General features: G+C 43.7%; 1 protein-coding gene across 5 annotated transcripts in view; it reads left to right on the top strand.

Moving 5' to 3' along the window:
* LOC147114791 (copine-3-like) overlaps positions 1–24,234 on the top strand; it is a 95,485-nt gene that overhangs the window by 24,493 nt on the left and 46,758 nt on the right. For 4 of the 5 annotated variants that reach the window (XM_085992725.1, XM_085992724.1, XM_085992726.1 and 1 more), the window contains 6 exons: positions 8,631–8,810; positions 17,722–17,796; positions 18,574–18,645; positions 19,504–19,587; positions 21,601–21,690; positions 23,704–23,799. In XM_085992725.1, coding sequence (XP_085848851.1) covers positions 8,631–8,810; positions 17,722–17,796; positions 18,574–18,645; positions 19,504–19,587; positions 21,601–21,690; positions 23,704–23,799 — 597 coding nt within the window. The remainder of the gene's footprint in view (positions 1–8,630; positions 8,811–17,721; positions 17,797–18,573; positions 18,646–19,503; positions 19,588–21,600; positions 21,691–23,703; positions 23,800–24,234) is intronic. The other variant, XM_085992727.1, reaches the window with a different exon arrangement.

Raw genomic sequence — 24,234 nt, 5'->3', positions numbered from 1 at the left:
CATAAAAGCCCCAGCACCTGAAAATGTCTCACAATTAAGGTCGTTCCTGGGATTGATAAATTACTACCATAAATTTTTACCGAACTTGTCAACTGTTCTGCACCCTCTTAACGAACTGCTACAAACTGGAGTAATTTGGGAATGGAGCGAGGACTGTAAACGTGCCTTCCATAAATGTAAAGGCTTGATCACGTCCAAGGAAGTTTTGGCTCATTACAACCCATCACTGCCAATCAGACTGGCATGCGATGCATCCCCTTGCGGCGTAGGAGCGGTATTATCGCACAGATTCCCTGATGGCTCAGAACGGCCGATAGCTTTTGAATCACGCTCATTGAACTCAGCTGAGCGTAACTATGCCCAGATCGACAGGGAAGCACTCAGCCTGGTATGGGGAGTGAAGAAATTCAACCATTACCTACACGGACAAACATTTACCTTGTTGACTGACCATCAACCCCTCATCTCCATATTCAACCCTAAAAAGGGTGTTCCCATCATGACAGTGCAAAGGCTACAGAGGTGGTCCCTTTTCCTAGGGGCACACCAATATGACATAGAATACAAAGGATCAAAACAGCATGGGAATGCTGACGGTTTATCGCGCCTACCGTTGCCAACGGTAGAAGAGGCACCTACAGTAGACCCAGTGGAGATGTTCCACTCAACCATACTGGAATGTCTACCAGTAACAAATTCTGCCATTGAAAAGGAAACGAGAAATGACCCGACTCTCTCTCACGAGTCTACGATTTAACGGTGAAGGGATGGCCAGCACATGGCGAACCACTGTTGCCAGCATTCTCGCAAAGAACAGAACAGCTGTCAGTGTGCCGAGGAACCTTGATGTGTGGATCCAGAGTGGTGATTCCACCCAAACTCCAGGATAAAGTGCTAAAGGAGCATCATGAGGGGCATCTGGGTGGAGTGAAAATGAAGAACCTAGCCAGAGCGTTTGTGTGGTGGCCAGGTATCGATGGAGACATCGAAGAAATGACCAAGAGCTGCCTAGGATGCCAGAAGGTCCAAAACGCCCCACCACAAGCCCCTCTACATCCATGGGAGTGGCCCTCATCTCCCTGGCAAAGGGTACACATCGACTTTGCTGGTCCATTTATGGACTCAATGTTCTTAATCGCGGTGGATGCACACTCCAAGTGGCCGGAGGTAATAAAGATGTCCTCCACCACCACGGAAAAAACCATCACAGTATTAAGGACCATATTCGCCAGGAATGGGCTGCCTGAACAGATCTGTTCTGATAATGGACCGCAATTTGTGTCCGAAGAATTCAGGAAGTTCTTAAAAAAACAATGGGGTTAAGCAGTACATGTCCGCCCCATACCATCCCGCCACCAATGGATTGGCTGAAAGGTTTGTCCAGACCTTCAAGAAGGCCATAAAGGCCATGGGTAATGAAGACATAAAACTTCAGCATAAGGTAGATAACTTCTTGTTTGCATACAGGAGTGCAACACGTGGTTACAAACCAAACTCCCGCCATGATGTTCTTCAATAGAAACCTAAGATGCCGGCTGGATTTGATCAAGCCAAACATCAGAAGGGATGTGGAGAACCGGCAATTTCAAGGCATGAATGAAAGGCCAACTAGAACCTTCCAGATAGGTCAACAAGTTTTGGCCTGGGACTACCGTACCGAGAAATGGCAGCCTGGAACTATTTGCACACGACTAGGACCGCTGATGTATACCGTGGACATTGGAGAAAGCATAATAAGGCGCCATGCTGACCAGATCATAGAGTCATCCGAAAAGGGACAACCTACACCACAACTCTATACGCCTATGATGAAGTAGAGATACCCATAGTATCTACCTCCGATCCGGTGATACTGGAACCAGATGAACCCGACACTGGCATTCAAGCCGAATCAGCCTTGCCAAAAGAACCTACTACACCACCGAAAACTACTACACCACCGAGGCGTTATCCGGACCGAGTCAGGAAGCCTCCAGAAAGACTGACTTTTAATTGATTAACTGCAGCAATGTGTAGATTATTGTTCTTGTAACATGTTAATTAATGATTACTTAAAATATTATGTACTGGTTGTCTAAAAGGGGAGGAATTGTGGTGTATGTGCCTTTAAGAGCCCCCTGTGTACTGTAATGCCGGTAATGGCCACTCGGGCTATATAAGCCTGTATAGTGTCTTGTATCTGTTAGTTCACCTCCAGAATTTGTTCAGTAAACACCTGTGAAACCTACTCCTGCCTTCCGTGTCTCTATTAACACACGGATACAACACAAAGCACGTGTTTGACTCTAGTGCCGTGCTGTTCAGATTGCAGATAAAACAAGCTCCACAGCATTTGATGGAGTGCGTTTATAGTCTGTTTCCCATTGAAGTATGTAACACATTGAACATGTTTCAAGGGACTAATATAGCAGTCAAGTAGTTGTAATGAAATAACTCTGTGTTCTGGCATTTGTATTGTTGTTGTACTTGTTAATGTCTGGAATGTTCCACCAGTGTAACCACTAATGCTCCTCCCTAGCCCCGCCCCTCTTCTGGAATGTTCTACCAAGTGCTGGGTCGGTGATGAATGATGGTTGCCCTGTGTTAACTTGATGCCATGTTCTTACTTAATAAAAGCCTTTAGTTTTAAGCTTTAACCTCATGGATTCAGGCAGTTATTTGGCACATCAATTTTATTAAGTAACAACTTTTGGAAGATGGATCGATTTTTTGAAACCAGAGCGTCTGGATATCGATCCCCATTCGGCAGACGCGTCGAAGAAATTTACGCATTGGCTTCGATGTTTTGAACACTTCATCGCATCGGTCGATTCGACGGTTAACAAGTTGGGTCTTCTAACCAACTTGGTAAGTCATCAAACTTACTCGATAATTGAAGATATTACTACATATGAAGAGGCCCTCGCAGCCCTTGAGGCCCAGTATCTTAAGTCGGTTAACGAAGTATACGCCAGGTATCTTTTGTCTACTCACAGGCAATTACCCGAGGAATCTCTGGACGATTTCCTGCAGGACCTTAAGGCTTTGGCTAAGGATTGCAACTACAAGGCTGTCTCTGCCATCGTGTATCAGGAAGAAGCCATCCACGATTCTTTCATATCTGGCCTCCGATCTAATTATATTAGACAGAGACTCCTCGAGAACGACTCGTTAGTTTTAAAAACGGTCGTCGCTACTGCTCGATCGTTAGATGTAGCCCAGAATAATTTAGAAGTGTATGCATCAGCCCATGCGTCTCTCTCAGCCTCGTGTGTTACGAGTATGGAGGCATCCATAACACCAATGGAGCCTCCACTTAATCCTATTGTTGTGGCTGTACCCCATGGGTCTGAGTGTTATTTTTGTGGCCAATCTAAACACCCCAGGCAAAGATGCCCAGCCAGAGAGGCTACCTGTTTTAAATGTAAGAAACGGGGACATTTTAGTAAAGTGTGTAAGGGTAATCCTGTACCCGATGTCTTCTCTGCTGTCGCCTATCGTTTTACTCTAGCCTCGGCGACGGTTGACCAGACCATACCGTGTTCCTTGTCGAAATCTACGATGGACATCAAGATTAATGGTCGTCCTACTGGGTGTTTGATAGACTGTGTCAGTACTGAAAGTTTTATACACCCCAACCTTGTTAACTCCTGTTCATTGACGGTGTATCCTACTCGAAGTGAAATTGTGATGGCGTCCAAGTCCCTTACTTCGGAGGTAACTGGTTATTGTAAAGTCACATTGACCGTTAAGGATACGGAGTATAAGGACTTTAAACTCCTCATATTACCTCAGTTGTGTGTGAACTTAATTTTAGGCTTGGGCTTCCAGTGTCAGCATGAGAGCGTTACCCTTAAGTATGGTGGATCTCAGCCTCCACTCACAGTCTGCAGCCTTTCTACTTTAAAAGTAAGTCCGCCTTCTTTGTTCGCGAACCTTGCTCCTAATTGTAGACCTATAGTGACTAAGAGTCGACAGTATAGTTCAGAAGATAAAACATTTATAAAAGAGGAAGTGGAAAGGCTTCAATGGGAGGGAATCATCGAACACAGTAATAGCCCGTGGCGTGCCCAGGTGGTGGTGGTTAAAACTAATGAAAAGAAAAGACTTGTGGTCAATTATAGCCAGACTATAAACTTGTATACCCAATTAGATGCCTATCCTTTGCCTCGTATTTCTGAGATGGTGAACCAGATAGCTCAGTACCGCGTGTTCTCCACCATTGATTTAAAGTCTGCCTACCATCAACTCCCCATTAAAATAGAAGACCGACCTTATACGGCCTTCGAAGCTAATGGGCGCCTGTACCAATTCCTTAGGGTGCCCTTTGGAGTGACGAATGGGGTATCCGTCTTCCAACGGGAGATGGATCGTATGGTGGATGAATACGCGTTGGAAGCATCATTCCCGTACCTGGACAATGTTACTATCTGTGGGCGCGACCAACGGGAGCATGATCAAAATCTCGCGAAGTTCTTAGAGACAGCAAAGAGGTTAAACCTGACCTACAACGAAAACAAGTGTACCTTCAATACTACACGTTTGTGTATTCTTGGTTGCGTTGTGGAGAATGGGGTAATCGGGCCAGATTCTGAAAGATTACGCGCACTTAAGGAATTACCTTTACCTCACACTGTAAAAGCTTTAAGAAGGTGTCTGGGATTCTTCTTGTACTATGCCCAGTGGGTGGCTAACTACTCAGATAAAGTCCGACCTCTTATTAAGTCGACGTCTTTTCCGCTATCGGCGGAAGCTCATGAGGCTTTCCTTAATATCAAACGGGACATTGAGAAGGCAGTGGTATATGCCATGGATGAGAAGATCCCTTTTCAAGTGGAAAGTGATGCATCTGATTTTGCGTTGGCAGCTGGTAGACCAGTAGCTTTCTTCTCTCGTACATTGCAAGGACCAGAAGTTTGACGTTCTTCAGTGGAAAAGGAGGCACAGGTGATTATCGAAGCAGTCAGGTATTGGAGACATTATCTCGCTGGCCAACGTTTTACGCTCATTACTGACCAGCAATCCGTGGCCTTTATGTTCAACACTAAGCAGAGAGGCAAGATCAAAAATGATAAGATTTTAAGATGGCGAATAGAACTGTCAACATATGACTATGATATTCAGTACAGGCCTGGAGTATTTAATGAGCCATCGGATGCTTTGTCACGAGGAGTATGTGCTAGTCTAGGTATAGATAAGCTTCAAAGTCTCCACGATGCACTCTGCCACCCTGGGGTTACCAGAATGAACCACTTCATTAAGTCCCACAATCTACCCTACTCTATTGAGGAGGTCCGGACAATGACCAGAACCTGTCGTGTTTGTGCTGAATGCAAACCCCGCTTCTGTAAGCCGTCCGAGCCAGCTCATCTTATTAAAGCAACTCAACCATTTGAGCATTTGAGTCTCGATTTTAAAGGTCCCCTTCCATCGAGCGACCGTAATGTCTTATTTTCTTAATAATATTATAGACGAGTACTCTCGGTTCCCTTTTGTTATCCCCTGTCTGGATGTGACTAGTGCTGTTGTAATTAAATGCCTCTGCCAACTGTTTTCCTTGTTTGGCATGCCTAACTATATACATAGTGATAGGGGTTCTTCCTTTTATGAGTGAAGAATTGTGACAGTTTTTGCTATCAAGGGATTGCAACGAGTAGAACTACCAGCTATAACCCTCGTGGTAATGGGCAGGTCGAGAAAGAAAATGCAACAGTGTGGAAGGCTATCGTACTGTCTCTGAAGTCGCGAGGCCTGCCGACCTCTCGCTGGCAGGATGTCCTGCCAGACGTGCTGCATTCCATAAGGTCTCTTTTGTGTGCAGCGACGAATACCACCCCTCATGAAAGGATGTTTAGTTTTCCAAGAAAAGCTGCTAATGGAGTAATGTTACCCACATGATTGACGACCACAGGCCCTGTGTTGTTGCACAGACATGAGAGGCCACAAGACTGATCCACTGGTGGAGGAAGTACAACTCCTCCATGCTAATCCCCAGTATGCGTATATTCAATATCCGGATGGGCGAGAGGATACGGTCTCTATTAAAGATCTTGCACCTGCTGGAGCTCAAAGAGTTCGACTCTGAGAGTAGAGTTTTCAATCGTGGTATTGGACCTTCAGAGACACAAACCCTCAGTGTGGAAAATACTGATGATTCTGGGAATTCGAATGAACCGGAGTTAGTACTCCGGGAGGAGCCTCAGCAAGAGTTACGTCGTTCCCAGAGGATTATCAGACCTCCTGACAGACTGAATCTATAGCAGGGGGTGAATGTGATGAAATAACTGTGTTCTGGCATTTGTATTGTTGTTGTACTTGTTAATGTCTGGAATGTTCCACCGGTGTAACCACTAATGCTCCTCCCTAGCCCCGCCCCTCTTCTGGAATGTTCTACCAAGGGCTGGGTCGGTGATGAATGATGGTTGCCCTGTGTTAACTTGATGCCATGTTCTTACTTAATAAAAGCCTTTAGTTTTAAGCTTTAACCTCATGGATTCAGGCAGTTATTTGGCACATCAGTAGTATAGTACATCTAGCAGATGTGATGATTGAGAATTCGTAACTCTAGCCCACATCAGAAGCTATTTCTGTTCTATTTTTCTAGTATAGCTGCTAGCCGGTGGCACCTACAGTAATCCTGATAATTGAAAGTTGTTTTTTTTGCTCTTAATTTGAATCCAGCAATCCAAACATAACAAAATGGAAATCAAATGCTAAAAGATTGAGTTAAGTGGCTTTGAATTAAGAGCAGTGGACTGTAGATGATGACTCCAATAATTTGCTAAACCCCATTAAATATGAACAGCATTTAGCAATTCCAATTAATGGGCATCTGAAAGTGACCACAGAATACTGCAATTGAAGTTTGTGTCTGTATTGTGTTTGATACAAAAATATATTGGGCCAAATCTCACTGGAGTGGGCCATCTTGTGGTGTGCAGTTAGACTTTTTCCTGCACTCTTCAGCTCAATTTATTTTGTGCTGCAACTTGCTGGAAGTGCGAGCTGACACCAACAGTGTGTCGAGGACAACAGGGCATCTGGTACCTTGGTGAACAACGGGACACACAGTGTATCTCCTTAACTAATGGATTTGAGAAGGAAACAGGAATGACGGAGAAGGAGGGTGAATTAGAGTCATATCAGGTACAGAAAGAGAAACAGAGAGGAAAAGACATAGGGGGAGAAATTCGGTATCGGCCCCGTTTGGGGCGCAATTATCGGCTGGGCGCAAAGTTTAGCGCCTGGCGCTAATTATTGCCTCCGACTGCAAAATTGGCTTCTATCGCCCCGGAGGTGATTGGAGCGCTAAATCAGGCGCTACACACCTCTCTTAAGGCACTAACACCGAGGAGCAAGACGCTACCTCGGAGCGCTGGCGAAGCTCATGTGATGTCAGTCAGCAATGGAACACAGACACACTGGGCCGGCCAGTTCTTAAAGGAAAAGGTCGATCTTGCTCTCCATCCACAACCTGCTCATTGCAGCCTTGAATCTCTGCCTGGAGAGACCTGTACATCAATTCTGCTGGAAAGAACAATGGAGAGGCCCAAGGAAAGAATTGAGAGTACAGCCCCCATAGTCTCTTTTCTAAATCGATGCAAGGAAGGTCAAATCAAAATGAACCTGCAAAGTGCTGCTTAGTACCCAAAATTCCTTCACACAGCATCGAATCTCTCCAGAAGTCAGTCTCTCTCTCTCTCTCTCTCTCTCTCACAGAATGCGTGGTGCAGAAATGTCACCGACAAAAAAAGGAAGAACGGTCGCCTTTAAATAGCGCTCCCCCAGTCCTTCCTGACTGCAAAACGCTCCCCTCAACCTGTTGTTGCTAGTGGCAGGCAGTAAGGCAGGGGGCGCCACACAGTATCCAGTCTGGGGTGCTACCGGGGCGTTGCACGCTCGACTGATGTCATGATCTGTGGGCGCAGGAGATCGTGGCGGTAGTGTTTAGTGCCGCCGCAAAATGTCTGGTCAATTTCGCGAGCGGTGCAATCATCGCCGCGCCTGGGCGCTAGTTGCTTTGCGCCCTAAGATGGCGCTAACTGGAGGCGCAAAGCAACCAAATTTTCCCCCCATAGTGCATTAAAGGAGAGAAAAAAGAGACAAAGAAAAAGTAACAACAAAATTTTGACTTGTTAAAATCTCTAACAACAATTTATTACATACAGGAATGAGACTCAACCATTTAAATTGTTCCCTTTCTGTGCTGGAGAGATTGATTGGCATTGCATTAACAATTATCACTTCGTTAAAAGGATACTTGCGCTATTATTATTATGCGCCCTAACTTTTTGTGGTGAGTTTAATGGGCAATCCAAAAAATTATTTTTAAAAATAACTGAGCGGGTAAGGGCGAGATGCCATTTGTGTGAGGCAAATGGCGGAGCAGCTTAAATTGACCAGCAAGTTCTGGAGATTCACAACTTGTACCGTATGTCTTCTCCCCTAAACTTGCTGGCCAATTTGTGCATTAATAACGGCATGCGTTGATGACACCTATTATTTTTCCAGGAAGGTTTGGCCCCTTTACTAGCAACCCTGCTGTTACGTACTGTGTGTAAACTAACTGGCTTTAAATCAATGGTTAGTACTTGGAGAAATTTGTTTTATTCTTGTTGCCTTCATTAACTTGGGATCTATTTATTTTGTAGATTGATCGCACAGAGAGAGTTAAAAACTGCCTCGCCCCAAAGTTCTCAAAGAAGTTCCTGGTGGATTACTACTTTGAGCAGGTTCAGAAATTGAAGTTTGGAATTTATGATATTGACAACAAAACAATTGACTTGAAGGATGACGACTTCCTGGGACATTTTGAATGTACCCTGGGACAGGTAAATACAATGTTTTTGTTATAATTCCGTGTGCCAAATACTCTGAGCTTTCCTACAGTTCTGGGTCATTCATAGATTATGGAAAAAAAATGTGAACTTTTGCTGAAGTTCAAAAGTTTTTTTAAAGAAAAATATTATTTTATCTTACAACCAGATTTCCGCCCCCCCCCCACCTTTTTGTCCCAAGTTAAACCAACCTGAGTAAGAAAATATACTACCAACAGCCTGAGTGCAGCATTGATTGAACACCATTTAACTCTTTGCTTACCAGAGATAAAGAAATAAATGATGACACAAGGTTGTATTTTCTTAACTGTACACATTCAAAGATAGCATGGTTATCGAAGTAATCATCAAAAATAATGCAATAACTTGATTCAAGAATCATAACTGAACATTAGTAGGTGGGTACAGCATTATATCATCTTGTAGCTTTAGCTGGGTTCAATTTAACGTAACTTTGCTCCATTTAGGATTATAATTTCAAGGACTAACTACATGTAGTCTCTGATTTCCATCAATTAGACTTCAATGCAAATACAATGTAAAAGGGTTTGTGTAAAAACCTTTACCAGGAAATAGTTGCACTGTTGGGTCAATGTTGAACTCTCATGCGGTGAGTTGATTTTTTTTGTCTCTCGCTCTCTCATAGCTGGGTGTATTCATTCATTGAGACAGTATTCTCTCTTTCTCTCCACCCATACTTTGAGAAGTTAATGAATTAACTTGTCATAACAACTGCTAAACTAATCTGAGCTTGGCTTCTCTTCAGGATTTATTTCTGTCCTGAAAGCAACCTGCCTATATGGCTGTGTCAAAAAAACCTCAATCAATTTGACCCATCGATCATTTCAAATTGGACTACTTCCTTTCCCATTCCACTCATCAAAAATCTTCATCTTCAAACTTTAATATGTCTACTGTAATATGGCTGTTGGGTCCAAATCAGGGGTCCTCCTAAAAGATATTTCACAGGAACTGTCTCGTTACTGCTTGCTGTCAACAGTTGTACAGTGAGGGGAAAGCTGTGTTTTGGCCTATAGTCAGATAGGCTTCTCAGAAACCATACCAAATGTAGTTCTTGCCAATTAGGAATTATTTCCAAGTTGAAATGGTCAATGCATGCAAATAAGTTTTTAATTGCTTTCTCTGCTACTTGTTTGTTCTGGATCTGCCTGGCTTTCAATATTGGCATTTTAAACATACAAACAGTCTTGTGTTTATAAGAATCCCAGAGTATCAAAATCCAGAAGAAATTTAACCCTGGCGATCCTATGGGTTTCACAATTAATTCTTCTGGCATTTTTCAGTGCTAAGCTGTGTACCTTGTGTTGAATGATTGTATAACTGCCAAGCATTAGAGGTTTCAGATCAATTTTTTTGTTGTAAAATTCTAATGCAGAAACCATTGTACCAGTTCCACAGAGAATGGAATAAATGTTATTATTTTACTCTGCTTTTTTTCTGTAAGTAGTGAGTACATTGTAATATCACTGAGCAAAAATTTCTGTTTCTCATTCATATATTAGATTGTAGCCACCTGCACTTGTGAGATGGTAAACTAATATATTAAACTAGAACTGATGCACAGATCTTTAACCTGTGTTAAAGGGGGCGGGGCGGTGGGGGGGAGAATGGCTTTCCTGCAGGCCCTGCTGAATTTAACGGCAGGGCCTGATTTGCATGGGAAGCCTCTGTTGCCTACCCACGGCCAGCCAGATTGAGAGGCTGGCTAGCTCTGGGAGGGTAGGCCTGTGGCACTAGGCTGCACAGAGGCGGGCGGGGGCAGCTGTTGGGGGTCTGAAGAAGATCGCGGGGCAGCCGAAGGAGTGGGGAACCTAGGAACAGGAGTAGGCCATTCAGCCCTTTGAGCCTGTTCTGCCATTCAATGAGATCATGGCTGATCTGTGACCTAACTCCATATACCTGCCTTTGGCCCATATCCCTTGTAGAGTGTTTTTGCGTGCCCCGTGTTTCTATGACTCTCCCTTGAGTCGACCCGTGCATTAAAAACTCCCCGGTTTGGGTTGTTTCCCTTGGACTACAGGAGCTTATGCCAATAGCCCCTGCCTAGCCTGTCGATTAGTGAGTAATCCCACAGAGAGAGAGAGAGAGAGAGAGAGAGAGAGAGAGACCAAGGCCAGATAGGTCTTCTCCTATGCCCGATGCGCAGCGTCCCCAGCGGGATTACGATGTAACCCGGCCGTGACTGGATGCCACCCGGTTGGTCTTCCGCATTATACCGCGAACCACAAGCCCACAACCCCCAAGTTCGGACCCAAGGAGTTACTATGGATAGATTATAATTGACTCAGATGAAACAAAATGGTTCAGGTTGGTCAAAGATCGATTCCTTTAATTACACTCTCAAAACGACAACCTCTACTCCTCTCGATTAAAGCATAACGAGTAGGGTAACCGTGGACACTAGCTTATAACTTTAGACTAAAACACCGACCCTGTCGGTTACACTGAACCAACCGTCTTCCCAGAATCTAAGCCTAGATAATGGAAAAACCCTTCTAACTAAACCCCTCTCCCGGTTTGGTCAGAACCCACACTTGGAAGCCTCCTTACACACACACACCCATGTTAGCCTGTGTCTTGGACGATTGCAGTTCCTCAGCAGCCAAACACGCGGGCGGTCCTGGGGATATCTAGTGGTGTATGCTGGATATAATTACCAGCCCTTGTCGTTGATTCACATGGTCCCGGCTCCGTTCGACTCCAGAGACAAAACCGTGCCTAACAGAGGTATGCGATGAGGCCTAGAGAGTTACGTTCAGGCGGTACAGCGAGGCACTCACTTCGGGCATTCCTGGAGAGTTGACAGACACGTAGCTACGCGGAGAACCCCATTCCAGATGGTAGAGAAAAAAAAAGTACGCCCGAATCCCCCAAAGTTCAGCATGTTTATACCCCGTATAATACACAAAACTGGCTGGGCGATTCCTGGTTACCATGGTTGCAGAGATGCTAGTTGGTCTTCCTGGTGACGTCTCTGTCCTGCATTGGTCATCTTGATGAAAACAATGATAGGCCATTACTGTAGATGACCAGTTCTCGGAGTGCTAACTGTTTAAGTTCTTGACTGCTCCTTCATTGAAAGCGTCCAGAGGTGTTACTTTTGGCCTGCAAACCTCATTGTCCATCCAGACATCCCAGCTCCATGGATAAAAGGTGTTTTTCCACAAATCACACAAGCTCGAATATGGAAAAAAAAGGCCCCTGCCTTTCATGACGTCAGCGTTGAGACTGGTCCCATGGCAACCCAAAACACAGACAGTTCCTGTTATCTTCACAGAAACCAAAAGTCAGTCCTTTTTTTAAAAAGTGGAGAAGTCCAAACTCCATTTTGGAACGCAGCCCATGTGCGTCTCCATTTTAAAAGTCCAAAACTCCTTTAGGCCCATGCACCCACTGATGTTGGCACCGGCCAAACCCTATACCCTTAATACCTTTGGTTAACAGAAAGCTACCAATCTCCGGTTTAAAATTAATAATTGATCTAGCATCAATTGTCGTTTGCAGAAGAGAGTTCCAAACTTCTACCACCCTTTGTGTGTAGAAGTGTTTCCTAATTTCAATCCTGAAAGGTCTGGCTCTAATTTTTAGACTGTCCCCTAGTCCTAGAATTCCCAACCAGTGGAAATAATTTTTCTCTCTCTACCCTATCTGTTCCCCTTAATATCTTGAAAACCCTTAACCTTCTAAATTCCAAGGAATCCAACCCAAATTTGTGTAATCTCTCCTCATAACTTAATCCTTGGAGTCCAGGTATCATTCTAGTAAACCTACGCTGCATTCCCTCCAAGGCCAATATATCTTTCCTAAGGTGTGGTGCCCAGAACTGCTCACAGTACTCCAGATGTGGTCTAACTAGGGTTTTTGTATAGTTGCAGCATAACTTTTACTCCCATTAGCCTTTTTGATTTATTTTCTGTACTTGTTCATGACATTTTAATGATCTATGTACCTGGACCTCTGCTGTTTTTAGCCTTTCAGCATGTTCTATCCTTTTTAGGTCCAAGTGGATGACCTCACATTTGCCTACATTGAAATCCATTTGCCACAGTTTTGCCCATTCACTTAATCTGTTGCTATCCCTTTGTAATTTTATTCTTCCATCTACACTGCCTGCAATGCCACCTATCTTTGTGTCATCGGCAAATTTGGATATATGGCTTTCTATGCCATCATCTAAGTCGTTAATAAATATTGTGAATTTAACGGCAGGGCCTGATTAGCATTTCAAAGCACTGATTCCTGCCCGCAACCAGCCAGATGGAGAGGCTGGCTGTCTGTCTGGCAGATAGGCCTGCAGCACCAGGCCACAGAGAGGAGGGAGGGAGGGATTGGGGATGGGGTTTTGGGTGCCAGAGGAGGGGTAATCAGGGCCAGCCGGAGGAGGATCGGGGCCGGAGGGAGGAGGTTGGATGGCTGGGGGTGGGATCCGGGGCAGAGAATCAAAAGCCAGAGGGGGGATCGGAGATTGGATGCCTCGGCCTGGGAAACCCGGCCGGCCAGAGTTAAATTTGAAATGGTGGGTCACCATGAGCCACAGAGCTTCATTATAATATTTAAATGGGCGACCCGTCTCCTGGGTGGGGGTTGGCTGCCCGCCCTCCTTCCCGCCTCCATTAAAACTAGAAGTGGTCGGGTTGGGGTCGGGATTCAGCTTTTTTTTTTTTAACTCTAACCTCCCATCCCACCTGTTTTTTCGGGGAGGATTAAAATCTCCCCCCCCACATGTATTAGTTGCGTTTTAATCTTGTGTCCTCCCATTACATATAATGCACTAAGGGGATGAAATTCCCCTTGAGCCCCGTTTGGGGCACTAAATCAGAAAAGAAATTCCCAGTTCTTGCTCCAAGAGGGAAGTGGAGCGCTAAATCAAGCTTCCTTCTTGGAGCGCAAGAGATGGGGACGTTAATGACCTGGGGTGCACTGGGGGCGATATGCTCGGCAGCGTGGCGCTACTGCGTTGCAGGGGCTCTTCCCTGAATTAAAGGGAAGGACCCCACACTGCAAACTCTGCAGTTTTTTTACACTTACCTGGACCACCGGGGAGCGGGGGTGCCGCACGATCAGCCCGGCACTCAAGCAGAGAGCCAGGCTGAGCGATCGCGGCATGGACCTCGCATCCGGAGGTGCAATTTATAAAAAAAAAAAAAAAAAAGCTTTTTAAAAATCCGACTTTTTTTCCAGGGTGGCCGGCCACCTCGCCTTTAACTTCCGCCCCACTAGCAGCGGCCACCCTGCTTGCGTCCCCTGCAGCAGTCGCTGCCATCGCCCGGCACTGCTGCAGGGGGCGAAGGGGAATTTTTGTGCAGGCTCGATGCGCCCGGAGACGACGTCACGATCTCCTGTCGCAACCCGGTAGCGCCGCCGCTAACCTCCCGTGGAATTTGGCGGGTGGCACAGTCAGCGCTGCGCCCGGGCGAAAAGGCCTTTGTGCCCCATTAGCGCCCCCCATGGGAGGCGCAAAGGAGGGGAATTTCTCCCCCTAAATGTCTGTTTATTTAAAATGCTACCCAACACTGTCACTTTTTATGCACTTCCTTTCTCCGTCTCCCCTTAAGTTTAACTTCTTCCTACACCATTCTGAGTGAGAGGTTGGATACGTGACCTGAAGCCGGGCCTTTTTCTATTTAGCTAATCATTAAGAGGCACATTACTATTGTGTGGGTTGATAGCCTCCTAGTTTTCCATTGAGTTGTGGTGGTTTACTGCACAGAAGGAGGCCATTTCACCCATTGTGTCCATGCTAGCTCTTTAATTGAGTAATTTAATACTCATCCCACAATTCTGCTGTTCTTCCCACCCTCTCCCCCTCCCCAAATAACTGTTATTCATCACTAAAAGTAGTGACGCAGGTTGATAAGGCCATTAAACAAAACAAACCAAGCACTAGGGTTTATTTCTAGAGGGATAGAATTGAAAAGTAGAGATGTTATGCTGAACTTGTTTCGAACCTTGGTTAGACCACTCTTGGAGTACTGTGTACAATTCTGGTTGCCATATTATACAAAAGATATAGCGGAACTGGAGAGTGTGCAAAAAGGATTTACAAGGATGATACCAGAAATGCAAGGTTACACCCATCAGGAAAGAATGAACGGGCTGGGTCTCTTTTCTCTTGAAAAGAGAAGGCTGAGGGGTGACCAAATAGAAGTCTTTAAAATTATGAAAGGTTTTGATAGACAGAGAGAGTGTTTTCACATGTGGGGAAGAGCAAAAATAGAGGCTATCAATATAAGATAATCACCAAGAAATCAAATAGGGAATGCAGCAGAATCTTCATTAACCAGAGAATGGTGAGAATGTGGAACTCACTATCACAGGGAGTGGTTGAAGCAAATAGTATAGATACATTTAAGGGGAGGCTAGATAAGCATATGAGGGAGAAGGGAATAGAGGGTTATGCTGACAGTTAGATGAGGAAAGAATGAAGGAGGCTCGTGGAGCATAAATGCCGGCATGGACTGGCTGGGCCAAATGGCCTGTTTCTGTGCCGTATATCCTATGTTATCTTCCTTTGTTTCAAATATTTATCAAATTTTCCTTGAAGGATGCAATGGTCTCTGCCTTAATCATTCCCTGTGACAAAACATTCCATGTTCTAACAAACAGTTGAATAAAGAAATTTCTCCTAACCTTTCTCTTCATTCTTAGTGACCATTTTAAACTCCCCCCCCCCCCCCCCCCCTTTCTCTGACTGTGATCAGAAATGGTAGAGAACAGCTCACATTCCAGGATCTCTTTCTGGTGCAGGGTTTTGAGACTCTAATGCACTATGCCACTGGGTTTCCTCATCTTTTGTTACTTATTTGACTTCATTATTTGGAAACAAATAGATCATTAGCCGAGTATATTTTATTGATGAGGCTTTGAACTATTATGCAAGAAAAAACACATTCTTCAGGCAGAAAAAGCAAACTTTGTTGATTGGCAACAAAACTCAAAGATTTGACCATTTACCAGCTAGTTATATATTCTCCCAAGTAAGTCAACCATGTAAAATTGGAGCGCCTACTTGAGTCTACAATCCAGTCTACACTTGCCCACACATCTTTTAGTAACACTGGGTGGATGGCTAATTATTAACTTGACTAACTGCTCGAGAGAGAGTTTAATGCTATCGACCGAGCTAAGCGAACCCACAATCAACGGATCAGATCAAAGCTCTGCAGTCCCGTCATATCCAGTCGTGAATGGTGGTGGACCATTAAACAACTAACCGGATGAGGAGGCTCCATGAATATCCCATCCTCAATGATGGTGGAGCCCAGCACGTGAGTGAAAAAGACGAGGCTGAAGCGTTTGCAACCATCTTCAGCCAGAAGTGCCGAGTGGACGATTCATATCGGCCTCCTCCTGAGGCCACCCCCACCACAGAAGCCAGTCTTCAGCCAATTCGATTCATTCCACGTGATATCAGGAAACGGCTGAGCGCACTGGATACAGCAAAGGCTATGGGCCCTGACAACATCCTGGCTATCGTGCTGAAGACTTGTGCTTCAGAACTATCCGCGCCTTTAACCAAGTTGTTCCAGTACAGCTATAACACTGGCATCTATCTGACAATGTGGAAAACTGCCCAGGTATGTCCTGTCCACAAAAAGCAGGACAAATCCAATCCGGCCAATTACCTCCCCATCAGTCTACTCTCAATCATCAGCAAAGTGATGGAAGGTGTAATCGACAGTGCTATCAAGCGGCACTTACTCACCAATAACCTGCTCACTGATGCCCAGTTTGGGTTCCATCAAGACCATTCTGCTCCTGACCTCATTACAGCCTTGGTCCAAACATGGACAAAGGAGCTGAATTTCCGAGGTGAGGTGAGAGTGACTGCCCTTGACATCAAGGCAGCATTTGACCGAGTGTGGCATCAAGAAGCCCTAGTAAAACTGAGGTCCATGGGAATTGGGGGGGAAAACTCTCCACTGGCTGGAGTCATACCTAGCACAAAGGAAGATGGTTGTGGTGGTTGGAGGTCAATTATCACAGCCCCAGGACATCACTGCAGGAGTTCCTCAGGGTAGTGTCCTAGGCCCAACCATCTTCAGCTGCTTCATCAATGACCTTCCCTCCAACATAAGGTCAGAAATGGGGATGTTTGCTGATGACTGCACAGTGTTCAGTACCATTCACAACTCCTCAGATAATGAAGCAGTCCATGCCCGCATGCAACAAGACCTGGACGACGTTCAGGCTTGGGCTGATAAGTGGCAGATTATGATGATTAAGATTATTTTTCAATAAATTTTTTATTGTATTTTGTGTAATGAAGAGAGTTATTAATAAAGTTGAAATTCAGAACATTTATATTTATTAGAATTGTCTAATTTGTTTAATTTATTTGGGGACTCATTGCATGTCATTAGGGGATTCCATTCCTAAATGACTGCAATGGAATCCTCCTTTCTTATTGGAGGGTCGGGACCATGTGATCCCAGGGATGCTTCCGAACTGCCTGTGTCCCTGGGATCCATAGGCCTTTCCGCTGCCATACGCATGGAAGATCGAGAGGGGAAGTGCGGAAATGTTTCACGGGTCGGAGGCGTATTGCGGAGGTATGTCTCCGACTGCAAGTTCAGGGTCATGTCTTGTCTGATGACTCGCTTGTTTTTATTTGACCCCTTCCTAAAGAGAAGTTCTTGATCTTTCCTGGTGGCATGGCCAATCTGGATTGTGATGGGGGAATCATTGGTGTGAACTGATGTGGAGTACAGTACTAATGTGTCGTGCTGCCTGCCTTTCCTTTCGTACCACAGTGGGTTAACTGGTTCAAAATCATTTTAAACTTTAAGTTGTTATTGTGAAATCTTCCTGGCCAGTGCGTAAATAGTTGTATCTGGAGCAATCACAGTCTATCAAGCTGATTGTGGTTCAATTGTTTTGACAGATCGTCTCTAGCAAGAAACTGATGAGACCTCTCCTGCTGAAAAATGAGAAGCTGGCAGGAAAAGGAATAATCTCGGTAAAGACCTAAACTGCTTTAGGAATTCTGTACAATCTGAGTGGGATGTGAATTGACACATTGAAATGTTAAAGTTGGATAAGGTTTCATGGTATCTAATGTTTTAGGTAATTTTTGAGATGTAGCTACTTGAAAGATTAGAAATATTTTTAGTGGTTCAAACAATATTTTCAGTAGGTGTGTTTGCCTAAAAGGTTCAGCTACATTAAGGTTTTTTTTAACTGCTAGCATTGTGAGCCTACAAGCACAAGTCTGTTTGGCATACAGCACTATGGCTTAGGGCAACCGCACTATTGGGGTGTAAAATCCTTAGTGCTGTCTTGAAAATTAGAAATCTAGTAAGCAGTAAACCGCCTGAGGTTGATTAATTCCAGCATTATGTTCTAGGATATTGCGGGCAAAAATTGTTCTTGCCCAACATGCTGCACGTCATAGGTTAAGTGACACTATTTTTGTAGTTTTTAAGATGAGCTGTCTATAATGGTATTGTGGCATCTTGTTTTTACTTGAATTAGCAGCAAGTAAAACAGTATGCATCAAATGGAGTCCTGTCAGTAGACCTAATAACAAGGAAGAAAATAGACACAATGCTCAAAATTATTTGTGAAGGTATTTGAATCCTATGAGGCAAGGCTATCAAAATTAAGATTAACGTACGCAAAGTATAAATCCTTCAAGCATTGTAGACCTTTCCAAAACTAGCTGACCATGGAAGTGGTTTTTCCTGGACCATCTTACTTTTTTTTTTTTTTAAACTTTTTTTTTCTTGGCTGTTAGATTTTGGCAGAAGAAGTAACAGATAACCGAATGGTAAACTTTCAAGTTCAAGCACGGAATCTGGATAATAAGGTATTGTTAAACTTTAAAAAAAAAAAAAAAAAAAATCTCTTCCTGCCCCCACCCCCAGGGGTCTCTCTACCATGCAGCCAACTGTAAGTGAGGGAGCAGTCATCCACCTATGTGATGCTGCCCAAACTGCTAGGAGCAGTTTGAGAGCCACTTGGCAATGACTTATCCTCCACTTTTTTTTTGCATTTCTGGTCTTTATTGGATATTTCTTTATGGTGGCCTTGCTGAAATTTGCCAACTTTTTAAAAATTCATTCATTCTTGGGATTTGGACGTCGCTGGCCTAGTCGGGATTTATTGTCTATCCCTAGTTGCCCTGAGAAGGTAATGGTGGGCCTTCTTGAACCACTGCATTCCATGTGGTAAAATTGTAGCAGTTTGATACAATTGAGTGGCTTTCTAGGCCACTTCAGAGAGCAGTTAAGAGTCAACCACACTGATGTAGGTGGGGCTGGAGTCACACATAGGCCCGACCGGGTAACGGTGGCAGGTTTCCTTCCCTTAAGGACATCCAGTTGGGTTTTTAATGACAATCCGACAGCTTCATGGTCACTTTTACTGATGCCAGCTTTTTATTTCCAGATATTAAAAAAAAAAAAAAAATTCATTCTCAAACTGGTGGAATTTGAATTTACGGTCTCTGGATTATTAGTCCAGGCCTCTAGATTACTAATCTAGTAACATAACCGTTGTACTACCATACCACTTCATACCATTCCATGATCCTACACTTTGGAGCTTCATTATTTTTGGTGTCATGCATCAATAATAAATAAAGTTGCTGGCTTACAATATATTACATTTCTATCTAAGCAATAACTGTGTTCCATGTTTTATTACTCCCGATGGTGGTGGTCAGGATCTCTTTGGGAAATCAGATCCTTATTTGGAGTTCCACAAACAGAGTGAGGATGGAAAGTGGCAAATGGCACATAGAACAGAGGTGAGATATCTGTCCTAAGAGAGAAATGCTAGCAATTTGCTTTCATCAAATATTAATATACTGATCATTTTACTTGAGTCCTTCTTGTGTAATCTAGCTGCTTACTTAGGCCTTTTAAACACAGTGGTGCTTTTACTATTTATGTTATAAGGTTAACCACATCAACAACAACATGCATTTATATAGTGCCTTTAATAGAGAAAAAGATGCTTCAAAGAGGCATAAGGAAAGCAGACTCTTGAGACAAAAGATAGAAATTAATAGAGGATCTTGGTCAAAAAAGGTGGGTTTTAAGGGGAGTCTTAAAGGAGGAAAATGAGGTGGAGAGGCAGAGTAGTTTAGGGAAGGAATTCCAGAGAGTGGGATCTATGCAGTTGAAGGCACTGCTGCCAATTGTGGGATACTAGGGGGAAAGTTGACAAGAGGCCAGAGTCAGAGAAACAGATTCGTAGGGCTGGAGAAGGTTACAGAGGTATGGAGGGATTTAAACACAAGGATTAGAATTTTAAGTTTGAGGCGTTGGAGGATTGGGAGCCAGTGTGGGCGAGTGTGATAGATGCATGTGATTTGGTGTGGGATAAGATACAGACACCAGAATTTTGGATTTTCTAAAGTTCAGAGGTTGAAGGATGGGTGGTCAGCCTAGACAGTGACTGTGGAGGGAAATAGGGTTGGTGGCGAGGGTGTGGAGTTTGTGGCGGGGACAGAAGACGATGGCTTTGGCCTTCCCAGTCTTTAGCTGGAGGAAGTTATGGCTTATCCAAGACTAGATGTTATACACGCAGTTTGATACCATAGATGGTGGAGAGTTGGAGCTGGTGTCATCGGCATAAATCTGGTGCTGACTCTGTGGCTTCAGATGATATCGCCAAGGAACAGCATGTAAAGGTGGAAGAGGAGGGGGGCAAGGGTGAATCGTTGGGGCGACTCCAGAGGTGATGGTGTGCACCTTAGGAAGGCCAAGCCATTACTAGAAATGCTCTGCTTACAAGTGGATAGCTAAGAGTGGAACCAAGTGAGGACAGTCGCATGGAGCTCAACAGTAGAGGAGAGGTGTTCAAATGATCAACTGTGTGGAAGGCTGCAGAGAGGATGAGGAGGGTTAATGCACTGCAGTCATGGTCACAGAGATGTTTTGGTGGTATGGGAGGGTTGAAAACCTGATTTGAGGATTTCAAATGGGGTTGTGGGAGTGTTGGGCACATCTGGGAGGTGGCAACACATTCAAGGGCCCTGGAAAGGAAAAGGAAGTTAAAGTTTGGGCAGTAGTTTCCAAGAACAAATGGGTCAAGAATAGGTTTTTGAGGAGGGGGTGATGATGGCAGTTTTAAAAGGTAAGGAGGAACAGTGCACAAGGAGAGGGAGCCATTTGCACACTGAATGGGCTAAAGTGGTAGTCACGAGCAGAAATTGGCTGTTTTGGGCTTTAGTGGGAATTGGATTGCGGGAGCCAGAGATGGGCCTTGTGGATGAGCAGAGCTTGGAGAAGGTCGGGAGGAGATGGGGAGAAACTAGGGCGAGAGAGATGGGGTTCTAGGCTAGAGGGGAGGGGATTTAGTTTAGTGGACTTGGGGAAGGGGAGGAAACGCAGAGGCAACAATGCCAGTTGTCTCTGTTCTGGTGACAAAGGAATTCATGAACCTTTGCACGATGTTAGAGGTGATGGGTTTAAGGAGGCAATTTATCAATTAGTGCTAGAGAAAAGGAGCTGGGGTTATTTCTCATAAAATTGAAATTAAACAGAAGAAAAGAAATCGCACTCCACTACTGACATTATACAGTATGCCCAAGGGAAGAGCTCAGAGCTACAGGCCCAAATGATGCATTCTTTGTATTGAAGGAAAACCAGAGATGTCTGTGTTTCCAGATAATAGGCATAAACCAAATATATAAAAATGAGCTTAATTATAGCCTCACACTCCACTGGGAAGAGGAAAATGATTGGAATAGGTTGTACACCCAATTTATTTTTTTACTTTGTTCTTTCATCTCCCTCCCTGTTTTCCTTTTCAGGTCATCAAAAACAACTTGAGTCCCAGTTGGAAAGCATTTAAAATTCCTTTGCATTCTCTCTGTAATGGTGACTTACAGAGGCCAGTCAAGGTATTCATGCTTGCCTAAATAAAGACAATTATATTGCACATATGTTCAAAAGATCAATTCTCATTATTTAAAAAAGATGGGAAAATGTTTACTAATGCTTACTGACCTGATTGTTTAGTTACAAGAGCAGGTTTTTATAGTTTTCAGCTTGGCATGAAATTTGATCCTTCTGAGGGAAAGGCAACCGCGTCGGGTTTTCTAACTAGCCATTGGTTGATGTGTTAATGCTTAACTATGTGCATGCAATTCCAGGCACCGCATTCTCTCCCACAAATAGGGTTTGTGGTTCCTATATTCTGTGACTGCGTGGATGGGACAGTGTTATTGCCAGTATTGGAATTTTAATGAGTTTTGTTTTTCTTAAGGAATTTACTAGTTGCAAACCTGGAAAAGTGTACATGCTGCCATTTGAGAAGTGTCATATTGACATTTTTAAAATGTACATTTAACCATGCTTGACAATTGGCCGGATTTTGTTGAAAAAATAACAGCGTCAGAATGACGCACGTCATTATTAATGTGCAAATTGGCCAGCAACTTGTAGCGAGGAAGAGGTACCCCATGAATTGCGAATCGCCACAAGTTACTGGCCGATTTGCGCCACTCTGCCGTTAGCTTTGTAAAAGCAACATCTCCCGCTTAACCTCCCCGTGATTTTCATGAAATTGATACATTTGTGCATTAATTGCCTATTAATCTTGCCACAAAGTTCAGTTGAGTAATTAACAGCGTAAGTACCCTTTTAACAACGTGGTAATTGTAATTTTTCTTACTTTTCCTTTCATTCTCTTGTTTTCTCTTTCAATCTAATCTTTCTTTCCCCCTCTATTTTTATTTCTCTTTTTCTGTACCTGAGTTGACATTGCATTCACCCACTGTGATTCCCCCTCCTTCTCAGTCTTTCCTCTGTTTATTTCTCAATCCTTCAAATGTCCTTAGTTAGGTAGATGCACTGTTTGTCCCGTTGTTCACCAAGGTCCTAGATGCCCTGTTGTCCTCGCTGCGCCGTTGTAAGCGTGCACAAAATTTAAAAACCTAAATAAGCACAAACAAGTCTAACTAATGGGGCATGCCACGCGATGCTTTGGCAAAAAGTGCTTTTTGTTTTAGTTTACCTCAGTAAGTATTCATTCTGTGAATTGAACTGTGCTTCATTGTGCCAGGTAGAATTTTTTTAATATGTTGCTGTACATATTGCAATTTCCTTTCCTTTGCCTTTTAAATGATATGATAAAAACTAAATTTGGGCCATATTCGTTGTATAGATAAGATTTTAAAGTGGTATTTTAATAGGAAGTTGAGAGAATTTAATGGGAAAGTTTTGCCATCAATTTTCAAGTGTAGGATTGATTCAGCTGAATAAATAACTGCCTTTATGGCATATTTTTGTTGTAAATAAATGTAAAGCTATAGAGACCCTCTGAACAATTATCATTTATGGTTTAGGAAATTATAAGTAAAACAATATTAAGTAGATTTTTTTTAAATTGCCTTTTGCTTTTGTGGTCAATAAGCCATTCCATTATCTTTCAGTGCAGCAATTGCTGTGGTATAAAGAGCCCCTTCCTCCCTCCCCTCTGAAAATTCAACTTGCAGAAGCTTGACATAAACATGGCCAGACATTAACCAAAAATGGGAAACTGGAAATTTTCCTTTCTGCAAAGAAACAGACATTTACTAACAATTTTTATGTTGGCGCAAAACTGTTTCAGGGCACAAACCAAGAGTGGCTTTTTAACTTTCTGAAGGGATGTCTTTTTTTTCCTCAATTACGTAAATTGTAAATGATGCATTTTATTTCTGTTTGACAAATGCATAAATTTACTGTGCTTTACATAGCCTAGTCTGGTGAGATGCAGGGTTGGGTGGCTTGAACTCTTGAACCAAAAAGTAATTAAAGGTTGCATTTTACACCAAAATGATGTGATTCCTCGGGTTTGGGAGGGGGAAGGAATGTTCGATCCATTATGCTTGAACTTTTTTTAACTAACAAACCTCTCGACTTTTTGTCAGGTGGAATGCTATGACTATGATAATGATGGGTCACATGACCTAATTGGCGCATTTGAGACCAACCTTGCCAAACTTCAAGAAGCATCACAGAACGCAGTAAGATTTTGTCTTTATTTTGGTTCCAGCTGTTCTCTGATCATTCAATAACTGTATGATGCTTCAATCTGCAGTTTATCCTTCTAATATGACCATGGTATTTTCTCTGTCAGGCGTTGCCATGACGGAGTCAAAGACACTTTGACTGGGAGATCAGAGGCTGGGACTTCAACCGGCAACTCTCCAGTTGCAAACGAAATATTTACAGTTGGCAGACTCGGTCGCAGGCCCCATTGAGCACTGCATCGAGATACATATCTTCATTTACTGCTGACTTCACTGGGTAATACAAAGCACGTATTACTTATAGTGCCTTTTCGTAAACTGACCTTCCTGCCTCAAAGAAAACAACGGGTGTGGTTTGTGTGTGGTGATGTGGTCATGTCATTATACAGTGATAGTTGTGTAACTATATTGTTTTGTGATGCCGCAAAG

Source organism: Somniosus microcephalus, chromosome 7, assembly GCF_052327205.1.
Source record: "Somniosus microcephalus isolate GS21.2 chromosome 7, FLI_Smic_1.0, whole genome shotgun sequence".
Taxonomy (NCBI): domain Eukaryota; kingdom Metazoa; phylum Chordata; class Chondrichthyes; order Squaliformes; family Somniosidae; genus Somniosus; species Somniosus microcephalus.
This window is presented reverse-complemented; position numbering and strand designations above follow the sequence as displayed.